The sequence below is a fragment of the Mytilus galloprovincialis genome, chromosome 9 (genome assembly GCF_965363235.1).
Source record: "Mytilus galloprovincialis chromosome 9, xbMytGall1.hap1.1, whole genome shotgun sequence".
Classification (NCBI taxonomy): domain Eukaryota; kingdom Metazoa; phylum Mollusca; class Bivalvia; order Mytilida; family Mytilidae; genus Mytilus; species Mytilus galloprovincialis.
The window spans coordinates 24,128,003-24,149,018 of record NC_134846.1 but is presented as its reverse complement, the minus strand read 5'-3'; the positions used below and the strand labels follow the sequence as shown (position 1 = coordinate 24,149,018).

Sequence of the window (21,016 nt, the reverse complement as noted above, 5' to 3'; positions counted from 1 at the left end):
AATGACCCCTGGTCAAACAGGACAGTTGACTCTTTTCTTGTATGTTTTTTAATTTTAGTTCATTTATATATATATAAATTTATCGTCCATCCCTACACCTATATCACCCTGCTCTGTTGCTCTGTTGGCTTCAAAACTGTAATATATTTGCTTATGTACATGATGTAATAATACAATCCAGTTTCTATAACTAATTTATTAACAAGTACATTGTTTGATGTTCAGACTACAGAATGACAACTGTATAAGAACTTCAATTGATCTATTTAATTACATGTTTATTTAAGAACGTGCAGACATGTGAGAGTTGCTGATCTGTCAATTATAATTACTATAACAGATGGATACGGACATAAAGCGTGGTGAACGTTATAACAAAAATGAGACCAGGCATTATCAGCCATGTCACAATGAAAGAAGAGAAGTTCTTCAAGCGTAAAATTGTCATTGGGAGAGGGAAAAGATCAGTAAAAGAATGATAAACAGATAATAGGTTTTCTTCGTATAGATATCGTAAAATATCAGCCACTTCACCCAATGGAAAACTTTTTAGCTCACCAAAAAGGTTCACATTGTGGCCCACAGCTGATATTTTTACGATAACAATGTGTAGAAAACCTGATAATCTATGTATATGTTTTGGAGTTTAGTATGACATTCATTTTCACTGAACTAGAACACATTTTTATTTGGGTGCATGATTTCATTGTCCGAAGAGATTTAATTCCATACAATAATTGACATGATAGAAATCTATGCTCCCAAAAAGGGGCCCAAATATACATGATATAAGCATTTTTGTTTTTCCAGGCAATAACTTATTTGAATCTTTCTGAAATTGTACCACAAGGTTCCATATCACAAATCATAATGGATGGCCGAGATATAATAATTGCCCTAAATACTCAGGAAAAAGGGACCAAAAAGGAGTAAAAAAAACAAGCATTTTAGGCAGTTGAGTTGCCTTATAAACACGATAAACACTAGCACTTTAGATTTGTGTTCATCCCAACGAATGCTAAAAAAGTGCCATTGTCATTGATTGTTATGTATAATCTAGCAGGCTAATATGTTATTTATAACTAATTAGACATTGTTTTCATACTTTTCATGGTTTTTATACGACCGCAAAATTTGAAAAATTTTTCGTCGTATATTGCTATCACGTTGGCTGCGTCGGCGTCGTCAGCGTCGTCGTCGTCGTCGTCCGAATACTTTTAGTTTTTGCACTCTAACTTTAGTAAAAGTGAATAGAAATCTATGAAATTTTAACACAAGGTTTATGACCACAAAAGGAAGGTTGGGATTGATTTTGGGAGTTTTGGTCCCAACATTTTAGGAATTAGGGGCCAAAAAGGGCCCAAATAAGCATTTTCTTGGTTTTCGCACTATAACTTTAGTTTAAGTTAATAGAAATCTATGAAATTTTGACACAAGGTTTATCACCACAAAAGAAAGGTTGGGATTGATTTTGGGAGTTTTGGTTCCATCAGTTTAGGAATTAGGGGCGAAAAAAGGGCCCAAATAAGCATTATTCTTGGTTTTCGCACAATAACTTTAGTTTAAGTAAATAGAAATCAATGAAATTTAAACACAATGTTTATGACCACAAAAGGAAGGTTGGTATTGATTTTGGGAGTTTAGGTCCCAACAGTTTAGGAATTAGGGGCCAAAAAGGGACCCAAATAAGCATTTTTCTTGGTTTTCGCACCATAACTTTAGTATAAGTGAATAGAAATCTATAAAACTTAAACACAAGGTTTATGACCATAAAAGGAAGGTTGGTATTGATTTTGGGAGTTTTGGTCCCAACAGTTTAGGAATAAAGGGCCCAAAGGGTCCAAAATTAAACTTTGTTTGATTTCATCAAAAATTGAATAATTGGGGTTCCTTGATATGCCGAATCTAACTATGTATGTAGATTCTTAATTTTTGGTCCCGTTTTCAAATTGGTCTACATTGAGGTCCAAAGGGTCCAAAATTAAACTTAGTTTGATTTTAACAAAAATTGAATCCTTGGGGTTCTTTGATATGCTGAATCTAAAAATGTACTTAGATTTTTTATTATTGGCCCAGTTTTCAAGTTGGTCCAAATCGGGGTCCAAAATTAAACTTTGTTTGATTTCATCAAAAATTGATTAATTGGGGTTCTTTGATATGCCAAATCTAACTGTGTATGTAGATTCTTAATTTTGGTCACATTTTAAAATTGGTCTACATTAAAGTCCAAAGGGTCCAAAATTAAACTAAGTTTGATTTTAACAAAAATTAAATTCTTGGGCCTCTTTGATATGCTGAATCTAAACATGTACTTAGATTTTTGATTATGGGCCCAGTTTTCAAGTTGGTCCATATCAGGATCCAAAATTATTATATTAAGTATTGTGCAATAGCAAGAAATTTTTAATTGCACAGTATTCAGCAATAGCAAGAAATCTTCAATTGCACAGTATTGTGCAATAGCAAGAAATCTTGAATTGCACAGTATTGTGCAATAGCAAATATTTTCAATTGCACAGTATTGCACAATAGCAAGAAATATCTAATTGCACAATATTGTGCAATAGCAAGAAATTCCAATTGGATTTCAATTGGAGTTATCTTTCTTTGTCCAGAATAGTAGTTGAATCAACTTAAATCATTGTTTTATACAATATACAATGTATATTCACTTTTACTACCAACTGATAAATTAAAACAATCTTTACCATTCAGTAATAACAAGCACTTTTTTTACATTTTAATATTTTATGATGTATTTAAATGAGTAGTTATTGTTGCAAACTTCATTAGAAATTTGAATTGAGATCAGTTTTGAAATAAGGGAAAGGGGGATGTGAAAAAAAAATTGGGGGGTCAATTTTTTTCATTTCAGATTTCATAAATAAAAAGAAAATTTATTCAAACATTTTTTTGAGAGGATTAATATTCAACAGCATAGTGAATTGCTCAAAGGCAAAACAAAAATTTTAAGTTCATTAGACCACATTCATTCTGTGTCAGAAACCTATGCTGTGTCAACTATTTAATCAGAATCCAAATTTAGAGCTGAATCCAGCTTGAATGTTGTGTCCATACTTGCCCCAACTGTTCAGGGTTCAACCTCTGCGGTTGTATAAAGCTGCGCCCTGCGGAGCATCTGGTTAATTCTGGAATACAAAAAATATGACCAGAAGTCCAGAATAACCTTAAATGATTTAAGTTTTAAGACCGACTTAGACCCATATTATTTGGAGGTTATTGGTGTACATGAACAATATTCCGACCATTTAAGTTGCACATAGGTCATGTAGGTAATAGTGCTCAATCGAAATCTGTATGTAGTTTATTATCCACTGTGCTTTTGGCTAAGATGTCAAAAAACAATTGTATGACATGTTTCATGGCCGAAAATCTGTCATTACAAGACGTTTATATTTCCCAAATTGCAAAATGTGCTGGAATAATATTGTTCATGTACCCCAAATCTCTATGATAGAGGAAATAAAGTTCATAGCGTGTGAATTTACGTTTTTTGACTGAGTTAAGCCTTCCAATTGATATTTCATCGTGTGGTTTTCTATGTTGTGATGTTATGCTATTGTTTCAGAAAAAGGGAGAACGTTTGGTACCATTAAAATGTTTAATCCCGCTGCAAATGTTTGCATCTGTCCTAAGTCAGGACAGTAGTTGTCGTCTGTTTATGTTATTTATAAGTGTTTCTCGTTTCTATTTTTCTATATAGATTAGACCGTTGGTTTTCTTGTTTGATGATTTTACACTAGTAATTTTGCGGCCCTTTATAGCTTTTTGTTCGGTGTGAGCTAAGGCTCTGTGTTGAAGGCAGTACATTGACCTATAATGGTTTACTTTTATAAATTTGTTTTTTGGATAGAGAGTTGTCTCATTGGCACTCACACCACATTTTCCTATAACTATTATCATGATTATAAATAGTAGTCTAAATTGGCGGTAATTTTAACATACATGAAACGTAAGTTTGTTTGATTGTGATGATATAAAACAGTAAGTGATAGACACACACCATCTTCAGTAATGAGAACAGGACAATAAAACAAATCAAATAAAATATGAGGTGAACAGGACAATTAAACAAATCAAATAAAATATGGGGTAAGTCCTTGGGGGTCAGCCCATCCCCTTCAATTTGAAAAACTGTGCTTTTATCTTGTTAACTATTGCGTTCCCACCCCTAGACCACTATATATATTTGTATGGGACAATAAAACAAATCGAATGAAAATTTGGGAGAATCTCCGTTGTCACCCCACCCCCTTCTGTTTGAGAACTTGTAAACTGTCGAGATCCCCACCCCTAAACCAAATATATATTCATGTATGGGACAATATAGCAAATCATATAAAATATAGGGGGAGTCTGTTGGGGTCACCCCACCCCCTCCTGTTTGAAAACTTGAAAATTGTCGAGATACGCGCGTATATACCCATCCCTAAACCATATATATATTCATATATGGGAATGTATAAAAATCACCTGAAATATATGGGGAGTTCCTGGAGTCAACCCTTCCTGTTTGAGAACTTGTAAACGGTCGAGATCCCCACCCCTAAACCATATATATTCATGTATAGGACAATATGACAAATCAAATGAAATATAGGGTGAGTCCCTGGGTTCACCCCACACCCTCCTGTTTGAGAACTTGTAAAGGATTGAGATACCCTATCCTAAACTATATTTATTCCTGTATGTCATTTCAAAAAGATTTGAATGACATACATGGTCAATCTCTTAGGCGTCACATATACATGATATACATGTATATCATTTTTATATTATATGTCTTTATTATACCAAACCAATGTGTTCTGAACTTTGCCGAATGGCAGGTGACCATGGGAATGACAAATTATTACTTTGTTTGGGAGACTTTGTAACAGCATATATGCATCCTGTTACAATTATTTCTTGTTTATTATAAAATTTAATTAATGCAACAAATGAGTCTAGATATAGGAAGATGTCAGTGTGTCGATGTATCGAATTGTCAATATGACAATGAGTCGATGTGTCTAGACTAGGCATTAATTTGAAAATTAACTCATTAATAATCCCTTAATTAGAACTATTTCTTCCATTTTCTACAGTGGATCCAAATTCTATTGAAAATTAATACAAATATTTCAACCAATGATTATCATCAACATCTAGCATGTCTAGTTAAACGAATAAGGTTTTTGTCGAGCCTGCAACAATTTGTCACATCAGCTAGATATAGGGATAGTGATCCTGCAGCGGCTACAGCGGCGGCGGAGTTAGCCAACTTCTAATAAGCTTTATATTTTAGAAGGTGGAAGCCCTGGATGCTTCATACTTTGTATATACAGTAGATGTCTAATGTTACAAAGTTTCTGTCAGTCACCATGGTCACATGTCCAATGTCCTTGACCTCAAATTCATGGTTCAGTGACTACTTGTAAAATAGTTAAGATTTTTTGTAATGTTAAATTCTCTCATATTATAGTAATAGGATAAATATATCTGGTATGTGCGTTCCTTGCAAGGTCCTCATGACTGTTAGACATTTTTCACTTAACGTCAGCCTCATTTCATGGATCAGTGAACAAAGTTAAGTTTTGGTGGTCAAGTCCATATCTCAGATTCTATAAGAAATAGGTCAACTATATTTGGTTTGGTATGATTGCAAGGTGTACATGTCTACTCATTTTCATGGTTAATTGCTCAGTGTTAAGTTTTTGTGTTGGTCTGGTTTTTAAAACTGTAAGCAATAGGTTAACTATATTTGTTGTATGGAGGAATTGTTAGTTGTACATTTGTACATGTCTGTCTGGCATGGTTCATCTGACCTTGACCTCATTTTCATGGTTCATTGGTCAATGTTTAGTTTTCTTGGCTAACGTTAGGTTTATGTGACACTTGTAATAAAGCTTTATTATAATTTAGGACTGTCAACATAAAATCAATGATTAGTAAAGAAGGCGAGACATTTCAGCGTGTGCACTCTTGTTAAATATAAAACGCTAGACTTATTAGCCATGTTTGAAATTTTCATCACACTGTTCTACAGATCAGAGCTTCCTGAAATTTAGATACATGATATATATGGCTGCAAAAAAAATTCTCCGGTCTCCTTAACGTCATTATTTAGTCAGTCCTCTAAGATCCATTAAAAGGAATTTAACAATAATCTGAATAAAAATTCAATTATCATGATTATAGAAAGATAATAAAATTGCAATACTATTCATTAATTTAATCAATATGTATAACACCAAAGGTTTGATTGTTCAGTAGTATGAAATTGAATGTGTAAATAACTATAAAACGGTTTGGTAATGAAATTTGAATTATCTTTAGAAAACTAACTGCATGAGTCATTTTTCAGGGTTGTTGTTTATCATATTTATAGTTTTCTCCCTCAACAGTCAAATGTTCATCTTATAACAACTGTAAACATGTATAAATGGGGATAAAGCGATACTTTTTACACTTTAAAAAATTAATTCACTTGTTTGTGATATAATGACACATGGTTTTTTCATACCAATGGTTTATGTTAATTTTATTTTGAGGTCTCGTCAATGTTATTCAAATGATTGTGAGGGGTTAATAACTACTTATGTATGTACAAATGTACCTGTAAGCTCTTAAATTTCATAGTATTTATTGTAACATGACATACACACGATACAAGTAGTTAATACACTTTGACAACTAAATATAGGTTTTTTTAAATCGCATATTTGAACAACATTTATTTTTCTTTAATCTTGATCAGTCATTATATTCTATATACATGTATTTAGACTTAAGTATGTTTATTTTTATCTACATGTGCATATAGTATTTTGCACATGTGTTTTATCCAGTTGTGACAGTTCAAAAAGGTAATGCAGAGGGAAATGTATATTGATCCCCTAAGCTATTAACAGCTATATACTTCCAGTAGATTTTTTTTCTGCCTTTCTCATGCTTTTTTATTTCGTAAATAATCCTATATTTTGACAATGTATGTAACTATAATTGAATAGGATACAGATGGAAAGATATATAATAAGACTATTATATTATAGTGCCACAAACAAAAGAGCATGCTGCATGTCTCTTTTAAGTCACTACTTCTACCTTTTTTTCAGTTTTATTGAGGAAAATCTCCAGTAATATGTGATCCCTAATATAATTAAGAATGACCTTCCTAACTGGAAACTAATATTTCTTTTTAGCATGTGAATAGAAAATCTATTAGGATCAGAAAAACTTAACCCCTAGATCAAATAAAATGTTAATAATAATGCTTTAATTAAGCCAGTTTTTCAAAAGGAATGTTTCAATAAAAAAATATCAGAAAAATTAAGCAAAATTGAATACCGGTAAGCTTTATTGTAAATAAAAACAAGTTTTCATATTTTTATAAATTTAAAGATCATCTAGATATTTGTAAAGTGTAGAACATTTTATGACTACAGAATCCGACAGGTGTCTTGAAAGTAGATTTATTTGACAATATGTACATTAATACTCGAGTACAAATAATTTAATTGAAGAATTGTTCATCATTGAAGAATTTATCATCCTTGTAGATTAATTATGTAAATGAATTAAATAAAGGAATACAAATTAGTTTTGCTGGTTGAAAATGTATAATGATACTAATCATGCTAATAGTGCATCAATACAATCAAAATACCAATATTAGGAAAGTTGGGTAAAAATTCAATTATTTGGCTTTGTTTGTTGGGATTCTATCAAAACTCCAGATTATCATGATTATATGGTATAATTTTGATCTTCACATACTGTATTATATCTTATCTTACCTCCTATAGATTTATGGGGATAATATTGGTTAAAGGACTACACATAGTGACTATATCAGGGCCTTTTATAGCTGACTATGCGGTATGGGCTTTGCTCATTGTTGAAGGCCAAACGGTGACCTATGGTAGCAATAAACAGTTAGGAAAAAATACTAAAATTTGCCAAGGTTATGAATTTTACCATCCCCTTTTCATTACTTTCTTGCAATATCAAGCTTACTATTTGTGTCATATATGGGCATATGTATCTAATCAGAATCTTCCATAGATTTTATATCCAGTATATAAAATGGTAAAATATAATTTCTTTTTGGTGTATCCATGGCAACAATCTGCATTTATTTGTTATAAAATATTGCAAAAAGGCGGGGAAAGATGTCACATATTTCCCCAAAATTTGGCTAAAAGTAGAATTTCAATCGCTTGAAGTAATACCTTTTCTGAAACTGTGTACATATATCATTCAGCGAATCCAATGAAAATCATATGTCTTTCATCTCATTTTTTTGTAAAATTGCGTCAAAAACTTCGTGTAGAAAAAGAGTGTTTGTAAACAGTACATTAATTTCTGGACCGATGGCCGGTCTAGCTATGAAAATACGGATTGTCAAACAGAAAACAGCCCATAAAACATGTCAAAAATAATCTTGATGCTCTTATAAACCATCTCTGAAGGCTAAATTAGCACTCATCTGTCTAAAAATGAATTTTATTACACAATAACTGTCCTATTTGAAAAATCCACAGGGGCCAAAATGCGAAACTAAACTCCTAACTGTGTATTGCTACCTATAGTTGTTAATGTCTGTGTCATTTTTATACGACCGCAAAAATTGAAAATTTTTTGGTCGTATATTGGTATCACGTTGGCGTCGTCGTCTCCATCGTCGTCGTCGTCCGTATACTTTTAGTTTTCGCACTCTAACTATAGTAAAAGTAAATAGAAATCTGTGAAATTTTAACACAAGGTTTATGACCACCAAAGGAAGGTTGGGATTGATTTTGGGAGTTTTGGTCCCAACATTTTAGGAATTAGGGGCCAAAAAAGGGCCCAAATAAGCATTATTCTTGGTTTTCACACCATAACTTTAGTTAAAGTAAATAGAAATCTATGAAATTTAACACAAAGTTTATGACCACAAAAGGAAGGTTGGGATTGATTTTGGGAGTATTGGTCCCAACATTTTAGGAATTAGGGGCCAAAAAAGGGCCCAAATAAGCATTATTCTTGGTTTTCACACCATAACTTTAGTTAAAGTAAATAGAAATCTATGAAATTTAACACAAAGTTTATGACCACAAAAGGAAGGTTGGGATTGATTTTGGGAGTATTGGTCCCAACAGTTTAGGAATTAGGGGCCAAAAAAGGGCCCAATTAAGCATTATTCTTGGTTTTCACACCATAACTTTAGTAAAAGTAAATAGAAATCAATGAAATTTAAACACAAGGTTTATGACCATAAAAGGAAAGTTGAGTTTGATTTTGGGAGTTTGGTCCCAACAGTTTAAGAATAAGGGGCCAAAAGGGTCCAAAATTGAACTTTGTTTGATTTCATCAAAAATTGAATAATTGGGGTTCTTTGATATGCAGAATCTAATTGTGTATGTAGATTCTTAATTTTTGGTCCCGTTTTCAAATTGGTCTACATTAAGGTCCAAAGGGTCCAAAATTAAACTTAGTTTGATTTTCACAAAAATTGAATCATTGGGGTTCTTTGATATGCTGAATCTAAAAATGTACTTAGATTTTTAATTATTGGCCTAGTTTTCAAGTTGGTCCAAATGGGGGTCCAAAATTAAACTTTGTTTGATTTCATCAAAAATTAAATAAATGGGTTCTTTGATATGCCAAATCTAACTGTGTATGTAGATTCTTAATTTTTGGTCCAGTTTTCAAATTGGTCGTATATTGCTATCACATTGGCGTCATCGTCCTCGTCCTGCGTCGTTTTGCGTCTTCGTCGTCGTCCGAATACTTTTAGTTTTCGCACTCTAACTTTAGTAAAAGTAAATAGAAATCAATGAAATTTTAACACAAGGTTTATGACCACAAAAGAAAGGTTGGGATTGAATTTGGGAGTTTTGGTCCTAACATTTTAGGAATTAGGGGCCAAAAAGGGCCCAAATAAGCATTTTCTTGGTTTTCGCACTATAACTTTAGTTTAAGTGAATGGAAATCTATGAAATTTTGACACAAGGTTTATGACCACAAAAGGACGGCTGGGATCGATTTTGGGAGTTTTGGTTCCAACAGTTTAGGAATTAAGGGCCAAAAAAGGGCCCAAATAAGCATTATTCTTGGTTTTCGCACAATAACTTTAGTATAAGAAATCAATGAAATTTAAACACAAGGTTTATTACCACAAAAGGAAGGTTGGGATTGATTTTTGGAGTTGAGGTCACAACAGTTTATGAATTAGGGGCCAAAAAGGGGCCCAAATAAGCATTATTTTTGGTTTTTGCACCATAACTTTAGTATAAGTAAATAGAAATCTATGAAATTTAAACACAAGGTTTATGAACATAAAAGGAAGGTTGGGTTTGATTTTGGGAGTTTTGGTCCCAACAGTTTAGGAATAAGGGGCCCAAAGGGTCCAAAATTGAACTTTGTGTGATTTCATCAAAAATTGAAAAATTGGGTTCTTTGATATGTCGAATCTAACTATGTATGTAGATTCTTCATTTTTGGTCCCGTTTTCAAATTGGTCTACATTAAGGTCCAAAGGGTCCAAAATTAAACTTTAGTTTGATTTTAACAAAAATTGAATCCTTGGGGTTCTTTGATATGCTGAATCTAAAAATGTACTTAGATTTTTAATTATTGGCCTAGTTTTCAAGTTGGTCCAAATGGGGGTCCAAAATTAAACTTTGTTTGATTTCATCAAAAATTAAATAAATGGGTTCTTTGATATGCCAAATCTAACTGTGTATGTAGATTCTTAATTTTTGGTCCAGTTTTCAAATTGGTCTACATTAAGGTCCAAAGGGTCCAAAATTAAATTAAGTTTGATTTTAACAAAAATTAAATTCTTGGGCTTATTTGATATGCTTTATCTAAACATGTACTTTGATTTTTGATTATGGGCCCAGTTTTCAAGTTGGTCCAAATCAGGATTCCATATCAAGTATTGTGCATTATAGCAAGAAATTTTCAAATGCACAGTATTTTACAATAGCAAGAAATATCTAATTGCACAATATTGTGCAATAGCAATTAATTTTCAATTGGAGTTATCTTTCTTTGTATAGAATAGTAGTTGATAATATATGTTGGAAATTTGCCAGACATGACTATGATGTCATTTTCTATTTTTATTTGCCAATAACTTTATGTAAATAACTTCATTGGAAATTTGCCAATATAAAATGTTGCTGATGAAGCTTTTTTTCCTTATCTTATCTTAAATGTTTTTAGATAATGTATGTTGGACATTTAATTTGCCAGACATGACTATGATGTCATTTTCTATTTTTATTTGCCAATATCTTTATGTAAATAACTTCATTGGAAATTTGCCAATTTTTTGCACCATAACTTTAGTATAAGTAAATAGAAATCTATGAAATTTAAACACAAGGTTTATGACCATAAAAGGAAGGTTGGGATTGATTTTGGGAGTTTTGGTCCCAACAGTTTAGGAATAAGGGGCCCAAAAGGTCCAAAATTAAACTTTGTTTGATTTCATCAAAAATTAAATAATTGGGGTTCTTTGATATGCCGAATCTAACTGTGTATGTAGATTCTTAATTTTTGGTCCCATTTTCAAATTGGTCTACATTAAGGTCCAAAGGGTCCAAAATTAAACTTTTTGTTTGATTTTGACAAAAAATGAACCCTTGGGGTTCTTTGATATGCTAAATCTAAAAATGTACTTAGAATTTTGATTATTGGCCCAGTTTTCAAGTTGGTCCAAATGGGGGTCCAAAATTAAACTTTGTTTGATTTCATCAAAAATTGAAAAATTGGGGTTCTTTGATATGCTGATTCTAACAGTGTATGTAGATTCTTAATTTTTGGTCTCGTTTTCAAATTGGTCAACATAAAGGTCCAAAGGGTCCAAAATTAAACTTAGCTTGATTTTAACAAAAATTGAATTCTTGGGCTTCTTTGATATGCTGAATCTAAACATGTACTTAGATTTTTGATTATGGGCCCAGTTTTCAAGTTGGTCCAAATCAGGATCAAAAATTATTATATTAAGTATTGTGCAATAGCAAGAAATTTTCAATTGCAGAGTATTCAGCAATAGCAAGAAATCTTCAATTGCACAGTATTGTGCAATAGCAAGACATTTTCAATTACACAGTATTGAGCAATAGCAAGAAATCTTCAATTGCACAGTATTGTGCAATAGCAAATATTTTCAATTGCACAGTATTGCGCAATAGCAAGAAATATCTAATTGCACAATATTGTGCAATAGCAAGAAATTTTCAATTTATTGGAGTTATCTTTCTTTGTCCAGAATAGTAGTTGAATCAACTTAAATCATTGTTTTATACAATATACAATGTATATTCACTTTTACTACCAACTGATAAATTAAAACAATCTTTACCATTCAGTGATAACAAGCACTTTTTTTACATTTTAATATTTTATGATGTATTTAAATGAGTAGTTATTGCTATTTCTTCAATTTTTTTGAGAGGATTAATATTCAACAGCATAGTGAATTGCTCAAAGGCAAAACAAACATTTTAAGTTCATTAGACCACATTCATTCTGTGTCAGAAACCTATGCTGTGTCAACTATTTTAAATCACAGTCCAAATTTAGAGCTGAATCCAGCTTGAAAGTTGTGTCCATACTTGCCCCAACTGTTCAGGGTTCAACCTCTGCGGTCGTATAAAGCTGCGCCCTGCGGAGCATCTGGTTGATAATTGGCCCAGTTTTTAAGTTGGTCCAAATCGGGGTCCAAAATTAAACTTTGTTTGATTTCATCAAAAATTGAATAATTGGAGTTCTTTGATATGCCAAATCTAACTGTGTATGTAGTCTTATAGTTTTAGTTTCTTGTGTACAATTTGGAAATTAGTATGGCGTTCATTATCACTGAACTAGTATATATTTGTTTAGGAGCCAGCTGAAGGACTCCTCCGGGTGCGGGAAGACCTCTTGGTGACCTTCTGCTGTTGTTTTTTTTTTTCTATGGTCGGGTTGTTGTCTCTTTGGCATATTCCCCATTTCCATTCTCAATTTTATGTAGATTCTTAATTTTTATACCCCTGCTTTAAAAAAGGGGGGGTATACTGTTTTACCTCTGTCTGTCAGTCCGTCCGTCCATCAGTCCGTCAGTCAGTCCGTCAGTCAGTCCGTCCCATGAAACTTTCGTCACATTTTTCTCAGGAACTACACATCCACCCTTTCTGTAATTTGGTATCAACATTTATATATGTCAGCCACACCGTGTGATGCGTTTTCAGATTCATCGCTTAACAACTTGCGTTTTCAGATTCATCGCTTAACAACTTCCTGTTTACCGAACACTTGTCTGATTTTACACATGATAGCCAAGTTGAAAATTTTCTTCACATTTTTCTCAGGAACTACAATACAAGGATTTCTGAAATTTGGTTTCAGGATTTATATAAGTCAGCTATACCGTGTGATGCGTTTTCAGATTCATCACTCGACAACTTCCTGTTTACCGAACACTTGTATGATTTTACACATGATAGCCAAGTTGAAAATTTTCGTCACATTTTTCTCAGGAACTACAATACAAGGATTTCTGAAATTTGGTTTCAGGATTTATATAAGTCAGCTATACCGTGTGATGCGTTTTCAGATTCATCACTCGACTACTTCCTGTTTACCGAACACTTGTATGATTTTACACATGATAGCCAAGTTAAAAATTTTCGTCACATTTTTCTCAGGAACTACAATACAAGGATTTCTGAAATTTGGTTTCAGGATTTTTATAAGTCAGCTATACCGTGTGATGCGTTTTCAGATTCATCACTCGACAACTTCCTGTTTACCGAACACTTGCATATTTTTACACTATTAATATTATCCACTTGCGGCGGGGGTATCATCAGTGAGCAGTAGCTCGCAGTTTCACTTGTTGGTCCCGTTTTCAAATTGGTCTACATTAAAGTCCAAAGGGTCCAAAATTAAACTAAGTTTGATTTTAACAAAAAATGAATTCTTTGGCTTTTTTGATATGCTGAATCTAAACATGTACTTAGATTTTTGATTATGGACCCAGTTTTCAAGTTGGTTCAAATCAGGATCCAAAATTATTATATTGAGTATTGTGCAATAGCAAGATTTTTTTCAATTGCACAGTATTCAGCAATAGCAAGAAATCTTCAATTGCACAGTATTGTGCAATAGCAAGAAATTTTCAATTGCACAGTATTGCGCAATAGCAAGAAATATCTAATTGCACAATATTGTGCAATAGCAAGAAATTTTCAATTGGAGTTATCTTTCTTTGTCCAGAATAGTAGTTGAATCAACTTAAATCATTGTTTTATACAATATACAATGTATATTCACATTTACTACCAACTGATAAATTAAAACAATCTTTACCATTCAGTGATAACAAGCACTTTATTTTACATTTTAATATTTTTTGATGTATTTACATGAGTAGTTGTTGTTGCAAACTCCATTAGAAATTTGAATTGAGATAAGTTTTGGAAAAAGGGAAAAGGGGATGTGAAAAAAAAATGGGGGTGGGGGGGTTAAATTTTTCTCATTTCAGATTTCATAAATAGAAAGAAAATTCTTCAAACATTTTTTTGAGAGGATTAATATTCAACAGCATAGTGAATTGCTCAAAGGCAAAAAAAATATTTTAAGTTCATTAGACCACATTCATTCTGTGTCAGAAACCTATTCTGTGTCAACTATTTAATCACAATCCAAATTTAGAGCTGAATCCAGCTTGAATGTTGTGTCCATACTTGCCCCAACCGTTCAGGGTTCAACCTCTGCGGTCGTATAAAGCTGCACCCTGCGGAGCATCTGGTTGTCTTTTGTTGATAGTTGTCTCATTGGCAATCATACCACATCTTCTTTCTTATATATATTTGATATAGAATGTCTTAAAAAATATAGAGTTAGTTACCATATAGGGTATTACCATATGGGATTTGTAAGGAGTAACTTCCCTTTCTAAACAAATAAAGATGTTTATGGATAGACAACATCATTTACCCATAAATTTACCTGAAGAAATTGCAATAAATTCATAAAACAAATTTAAAGCTAACAAGTTGTTATTGTTGGCATTTATTTTTGTTTAGTGTAACCATATGGGGGTTAGTAAGGAGTTACTTCCCTTTCAAAACGAAGAAATCTAAAACGTTTCAACAGACGAAGAAATTGATAAAGAATATTATAAAACTTATACACAATGCTTATTACCACAATATACAGATCAAGGCTGAATTTTGGTAGTGTCACTCTAACTGTTCTAGAGTTATGCCCCTTTATAAATGGAAAAACTACAAAAAATTTAGATTCTGTTCTCTAACTTAAGTTTGCCTTAACCAAATGTTATATGAAACTTATACACAATGCCTATTACCACAAAGCACATTTTGGTGGTGTCACTTTAACCGTTCTGGAGTTATGCCCCTTTATAAATAGAAAAATTGCAAAATTTTTTGTTTCCTTTCTCTAACTTAAGTTTGCCTCAACCAAATGTTATGAAACTTATACACAATGCTTATTACCACAAAACACAGATGAAGTGTGAATTTTTGGTGGCGTCACTTTACCTGTTATAGAGTTCTGCCCTTTATGAATTGAAAAAAATGCATAATTTTTAGTTTCTGTTCTCTTAAGTGTGCCTCAATCAAATGTTATCACATTTATACACAATGCTTTTAAGCTCAAAACACAGATCTGGTTGAATTTTGATGGCATCACTTTAATCATTATCAGTTATGTCCCTTTATTATACGACCGCAAAATTTGAAAAATTTTTCGTCGTATATTGCTATCACGTTGGCGTCGGCGTCGTCGTCGTCGTCGTCGTCGTCGTCGTCGTCCTGCGTCCGAATACTTTTAGTTTTCGCACTCTAACTTTAGTAAAAGTGAATGGAAATCTATGAAATTTTAACACAAGGTTTATGACCACAAAAGGAAGGTTGGTATTGATTTTGGGAGTTTTGGTCCAAACATTTTAGGAATTAGGGGCCAAAAAGGGCCCAAATAAGCATTTTCTTGGTTTTCGCACTATAACTTTAGTTTAAGTAAATAGAAATCAATGAAATTTAAACACAATGTTAATGACTACAAAAGGAAGGTTAGTATTGATTTTGGGAGTTTAGGTCCCAACAGTTTAGGAATTAGGGGCCAAAAAGGGACCCAAATAAGCATTTTTCTTGGTTTTCGCACCATAACGTTAGTATAAGTAAATAGAAATCTATGAAATTTAAACACAAGGTTTATGACCATAAAAGGAAGGTTGGTATTGATTTTGGGAGTTTTGGTCCCAACAGAATAAGGGGCCCAAAGGGTCCAAAATTAAACTTTGTTTGATTTCATCAAAATTGAATAATTGGGGTTCTTTGATATGCCGAATCTAACTGTCATGACTGTGTATGTAGATTCTTAACCTTTGGTCCCGTTTTCAAATTGGTCTACATTAAGGTCCAAAGGGTCCAAAATTAAACTTAGTTTGATTTTGACAAAAAATGAATCAGTTAGGTTCTTTGATATGCTGAATCTAAAAATGTACTTAGATTCTTGATTATTGGCCCAGTTTTCAAGTTGGTCCAAATCGGGGTCCAAAATTAAACTTTGTTTGATTTCATCAAAAATTGAATAAATGGGGTTCTTTGATATACCAAATCTAACTGTGTATGTAGATTCTTCATTTTTGGTCCCGTTTTCAAATTGGTCTACACTAAAGTCCAAAGGGTCCAAAATTAAACTTAGTCTGATTTTAACAAAAATTGAAATCTTGGGGTTCTTTGAAATGCTGAATCCAAAAATGTACTTCGATTTTTTTATTATGGGCCCAGTTTTCAAGTTGGTCCAAATCAGGATCCAAAATTATTATATTAAGTATTGTGCAATAGCAAGTCTTTTCAATTGCACAGTATTGCGCAATGGCAAGAAATATCTAATTGCACAATATTGTGAAATAGCAAATTATTTTTTTAATTAGAGTTATCTTTCTTTGTCCAGAATAGTAAGCAAGAAATATCTAATTGCAAAATATTGTGCAATAGCAAGATTTTTTTTAATTGGAGTTATCTTTCTTTGTCCAGAATCAACTTAAATCTTTGTTATATACAATATACAATGTATATTCACTTTTTACTACCAACTGATAAATTAAAATAATCTTTACCATTCAGTGATAACAAGCAGTTTTTTTACATCTTAATATTTTATGATGTATTTAAATGAGTAGTTATTGTTGCAAACTCCATTAGAAATTTTAATTGAGATTAGTTTTGGAATAAGGGAAAGGGGAATGTGATTAAAAAAATTGGGTTCAATTTTTCTCATTTGAAATTTCATAAATAAAAAAGAAAATTTCTTCAAACATTTTTTTGAGAGGATTAATATTCAACAGCATAGTGAATTGCTCTAAGAGAAAACAAAAATTTTAAGTTCATTAGAACACATTCATTCTGTGTCAGAAACCTATGCTGTGTCAACTATTTAATCACAATCCAAATTTAGAGCTGAATCCAGCTTGAATGTTGTGTCCATACTTGCCCCAACTGTTCAGGGTTCAACCTCTGCGGTCGTATAAAGCTACGCCCTGCGGAGCATCTGGTAAATCATAAAATTGCAAAAAATTAAGTTTCTGTTCTTTTACTTATGAAGCCTATACACAATACCTATTACCACAAAACTCAGATCAAGTACAAATTTAGGTAGCATCACTTTTATCTTTCTTGACTAATTTTCCTTTATAATATTGTATGCAAGCGTGGGCATCAACTGTGTTTATGAGGACACATTTTCCATTTATTTTCCTTTTTTTTTTATATACATTTTGGAATAGTGATGATCAGACAATGAAGTATTAGAAATTGCAATATTAATATTGTTAATACAACAAAAATCACAAATGAAAATGTCACAAATTTTAAAACTCAAGAAAATTCAAGAAAAATCAATTTCACTATAAAATTGTTTGTTTTAGATTAGCAATAATTGCTAAATAATGCAATGAAAGGTTCTGAGTTCCTTAATTTAATCTTAAAATTCATTTTTAATTTGTAATGGAGACTGGAATGATACTGCTATAACATGTATAATATGTCAAAGTTAAGTCTTTATTATAATGTAGGGTTATATAAAACTATGACAGTATTCATGGTATATAATTTCTATATATTTAGGTGAACATCAGACCATGACCAGATAACAAAATATAGGGTAGATTTGTTTTTTCCAGATTCTCAGAGGCAGAAATGTGATAGAATTGTTTGCCAGTGTGGAGAATTAAGATGTCAACAATGAGCCTAACTGTGATATTTACTTTATTTTCATCATTCCTTGCCTCAGCAGGTAAGAAAAAATAATCATAAAAGAATTAAATTATGGTCAACATAAATGAAGTTCACAATAAGTAGACTTCAATTTATATATATACATTTTAACAATCCTTTTAAAGGCATTTAAACATGAAATGACCTTCAACTTTATTTGATATATATAGTTGTGTACCATTTAGATAATTGTGAAGAATAAACTATCCTTCAGGCAAATTAGGTACATTTAAACTACTGTATAAAACCTGAAAGATTTAAATATAAAGTATCTTTAATAACAGAGAGATTCTTTGAATGTTTAATTGTAAATTAAATTACCGCAGATGGTTCGTTTTCTGATCTTTATATCTTTAATAGTTATCCCATGATGACGCGGTGTGTCAGTGTAAGATCACCCCGATGGCCAGAGGCCAGAGGGTGATCTAACACTTACACACCAAGTCCGAGTGGGATAACTATTTTACATCCCAGCTGTTTTAGGTTAGACGAAAAACCATTTACAATTCATAAAATCTAGTTAAGAACGCCACACAACCATTATAATATACTTTATACATTACTATATGATTTATACCCTTTTTGACCCCCGAAGACGATGAGTAGATATCAAACAATGTCAACTCGCCCCACTGGCCAATCTATATTGCCACTTTATGAAAACAATCGCCCCACTCTTGTTTACCGACTCGCCCAACTTTTGAAAAAGTGTAAAATCAAACTGAACAATCACTGACAACTCACTTATTAACGAAAAGGGTTTAAAACCCACTGAATAAAGGTCTGACAACTCGCCCCACTTATAAAAATATCTTGCTTACTTTAAGTAAGTTAAATTACTGACAGTTTGTATCCAGTTGTCCAGGAGTAGTGGTTGTGTTGTGGCTTGATATGCTAAAGGTCTTGAGTTTGAATCCCAGCATATACACTGGATTTTTTCTACGTGAATTTTGATAGATAGTCTTTTCTGTATAATTGTATATTTAATTATAAGTTTTATAGTAGATTTGACATTCCTGCCAAAATGTTACAGAACAAAGGAAAGCATGCATAACAAAGAAACTCAAACTGGGGTGATCTAGTAGGGGTGATCTGGCTCAGATCACCCCTGTTAGAACAAAGGAGCTGGGATGTAATTTTAAAAGAACTAGTAGTTTCTTCTAAAGTTGTAACACTTATTTCTCACATTAAAAGACAGGGCCCAATTTTGGGACCTCTGTTATGTTGAGTTTGGATCTTTCAAGATGTAATGGTATATGTATTATATAACTAAAAATTTCTTGAATCTGATATTTGAGAATCAATGATATCACAGTTTTGAGATCAAGCATTTACATATCTTTGGAATCATTGGTTCTTGTATATATCATATATATGTTCCGGACCATATGAGTATTTGGACCATACACGTATGGTCATGACCATATGGGTATATAATCATAAGGTGCGACCATACGGGCATGGTCTGACCGAACGTGTATGGTCAGGGTAATTAACAAGTTTACAGGTAACACCTAACTCTTCATAAGGTAGACTATAACCCTTGTAGTTGTCATGTCATTAAAAAGACGATATCAAAGGTCATTATATTATAATAAAAAAATAAGCAGGTTCCTGCATTTAATTTTACTCACTAGTCACTATAGTAAACACATTTTATACATATAGTCATTACTGGCATGTTGTTACGAGTGCATGGCAATATGTCGACTTAGTTAGATATTTCCATAATTTCTTAATGACTGTTATGGAATTTCCCGAGACCTCGGTATCACTGCACGCAGCTGAAAAGAAGGCTAACTTTTTCGCTGGATTGTGTAACTGCAAAGGATCGTGCACAATCAAGACGTGCAAATGCAGAAAAAGTTATGGTAGATCTACCGTGTGGAAGTAAATGCCATCCTCTCATGCTAAGCGTAAATTTAAGAATACAATTCGTGTCGTGAAGGAAACTAACTGTGGCATCAATATTTGATTTTTATATAGCCTTTGAATTATAAAATTAATACATTTTCATGTAAACATCATTTTTTTTTTTAGATAAAGTTTATTAATATTTGAAAAAATACCTATATGGTCTAAATACTCATATGGTCCGGCCCGTTAATAACCAAACCAGTATATATATATACGCATATGGTTGGACCATATGAGTATACGCATATGGTCATGACCATACGCGTATGGTCCAAATACTCATATGGTCCGGAACATATACAATGTTCAAGTATTATGAAACACAGAGCCAGTAGCTGTTGTACTGATGAAAATTGAAACCAATAAAAATAGGAACATAAATTAAAGAACAATGCTCATAGCAAAGTATATATAATATATGACATCATAGACTGAAAATGGTTAAACCCTAACCATGATAAAGTTATAATACATGTAGCATAATATTTAATGTACAATGTAATGTTAAGCTACATGTAAGTATAGAATACTGTAAATTTAGAAATTAAATGTGCATTTATTTTTGCTATTTTTTTCATTTTAGACTTACGACTTAAATGCGATTTTAACTTTTGCAATACATGTATTAAGAAAAATCCTGTTTAATTCATATAAAAAAATCATATTGTGAGTTTAAATTATTGCACTTATTACCTTGTGGCATTTTTTACAATATTAAAAACAATAATTTCTGAATTTACAGTATTATCCAATAATTATACGACCGCAAAATTTTGAAAATTTTTTTTTATCATTATGTAAGCATTATAATAGCCTCC

The 21,016-nt window shown here is 32.2% G+C and overlaps 1 protein-coding gene across 1 annotated transcript in view; it reads left to right on the top strand.

The window, feature by feature from the left end:
- The window catches only part of LOC143044672 (Ig-like and fibronectin type-III domain-containing protein 2), a 165,547-nt gene that overhangs the window by 788 nt on the left and 143,743 nt on the right, over positions 1–21,016 (top strand). Inside the window, exon 2 of the mRNA XM_076216735.1 lies at positions 18,188–18,300. Within this exon, the coding sequence (XP_076072850.1) occupies positions 18,240–18,300 (61 nt within the window). The 5' untranslated portion in view covers positions 18,188–18,239. The remainder of the gene's footprint in view (positions 1–18,187; positions 18,301–21,016) is intronic.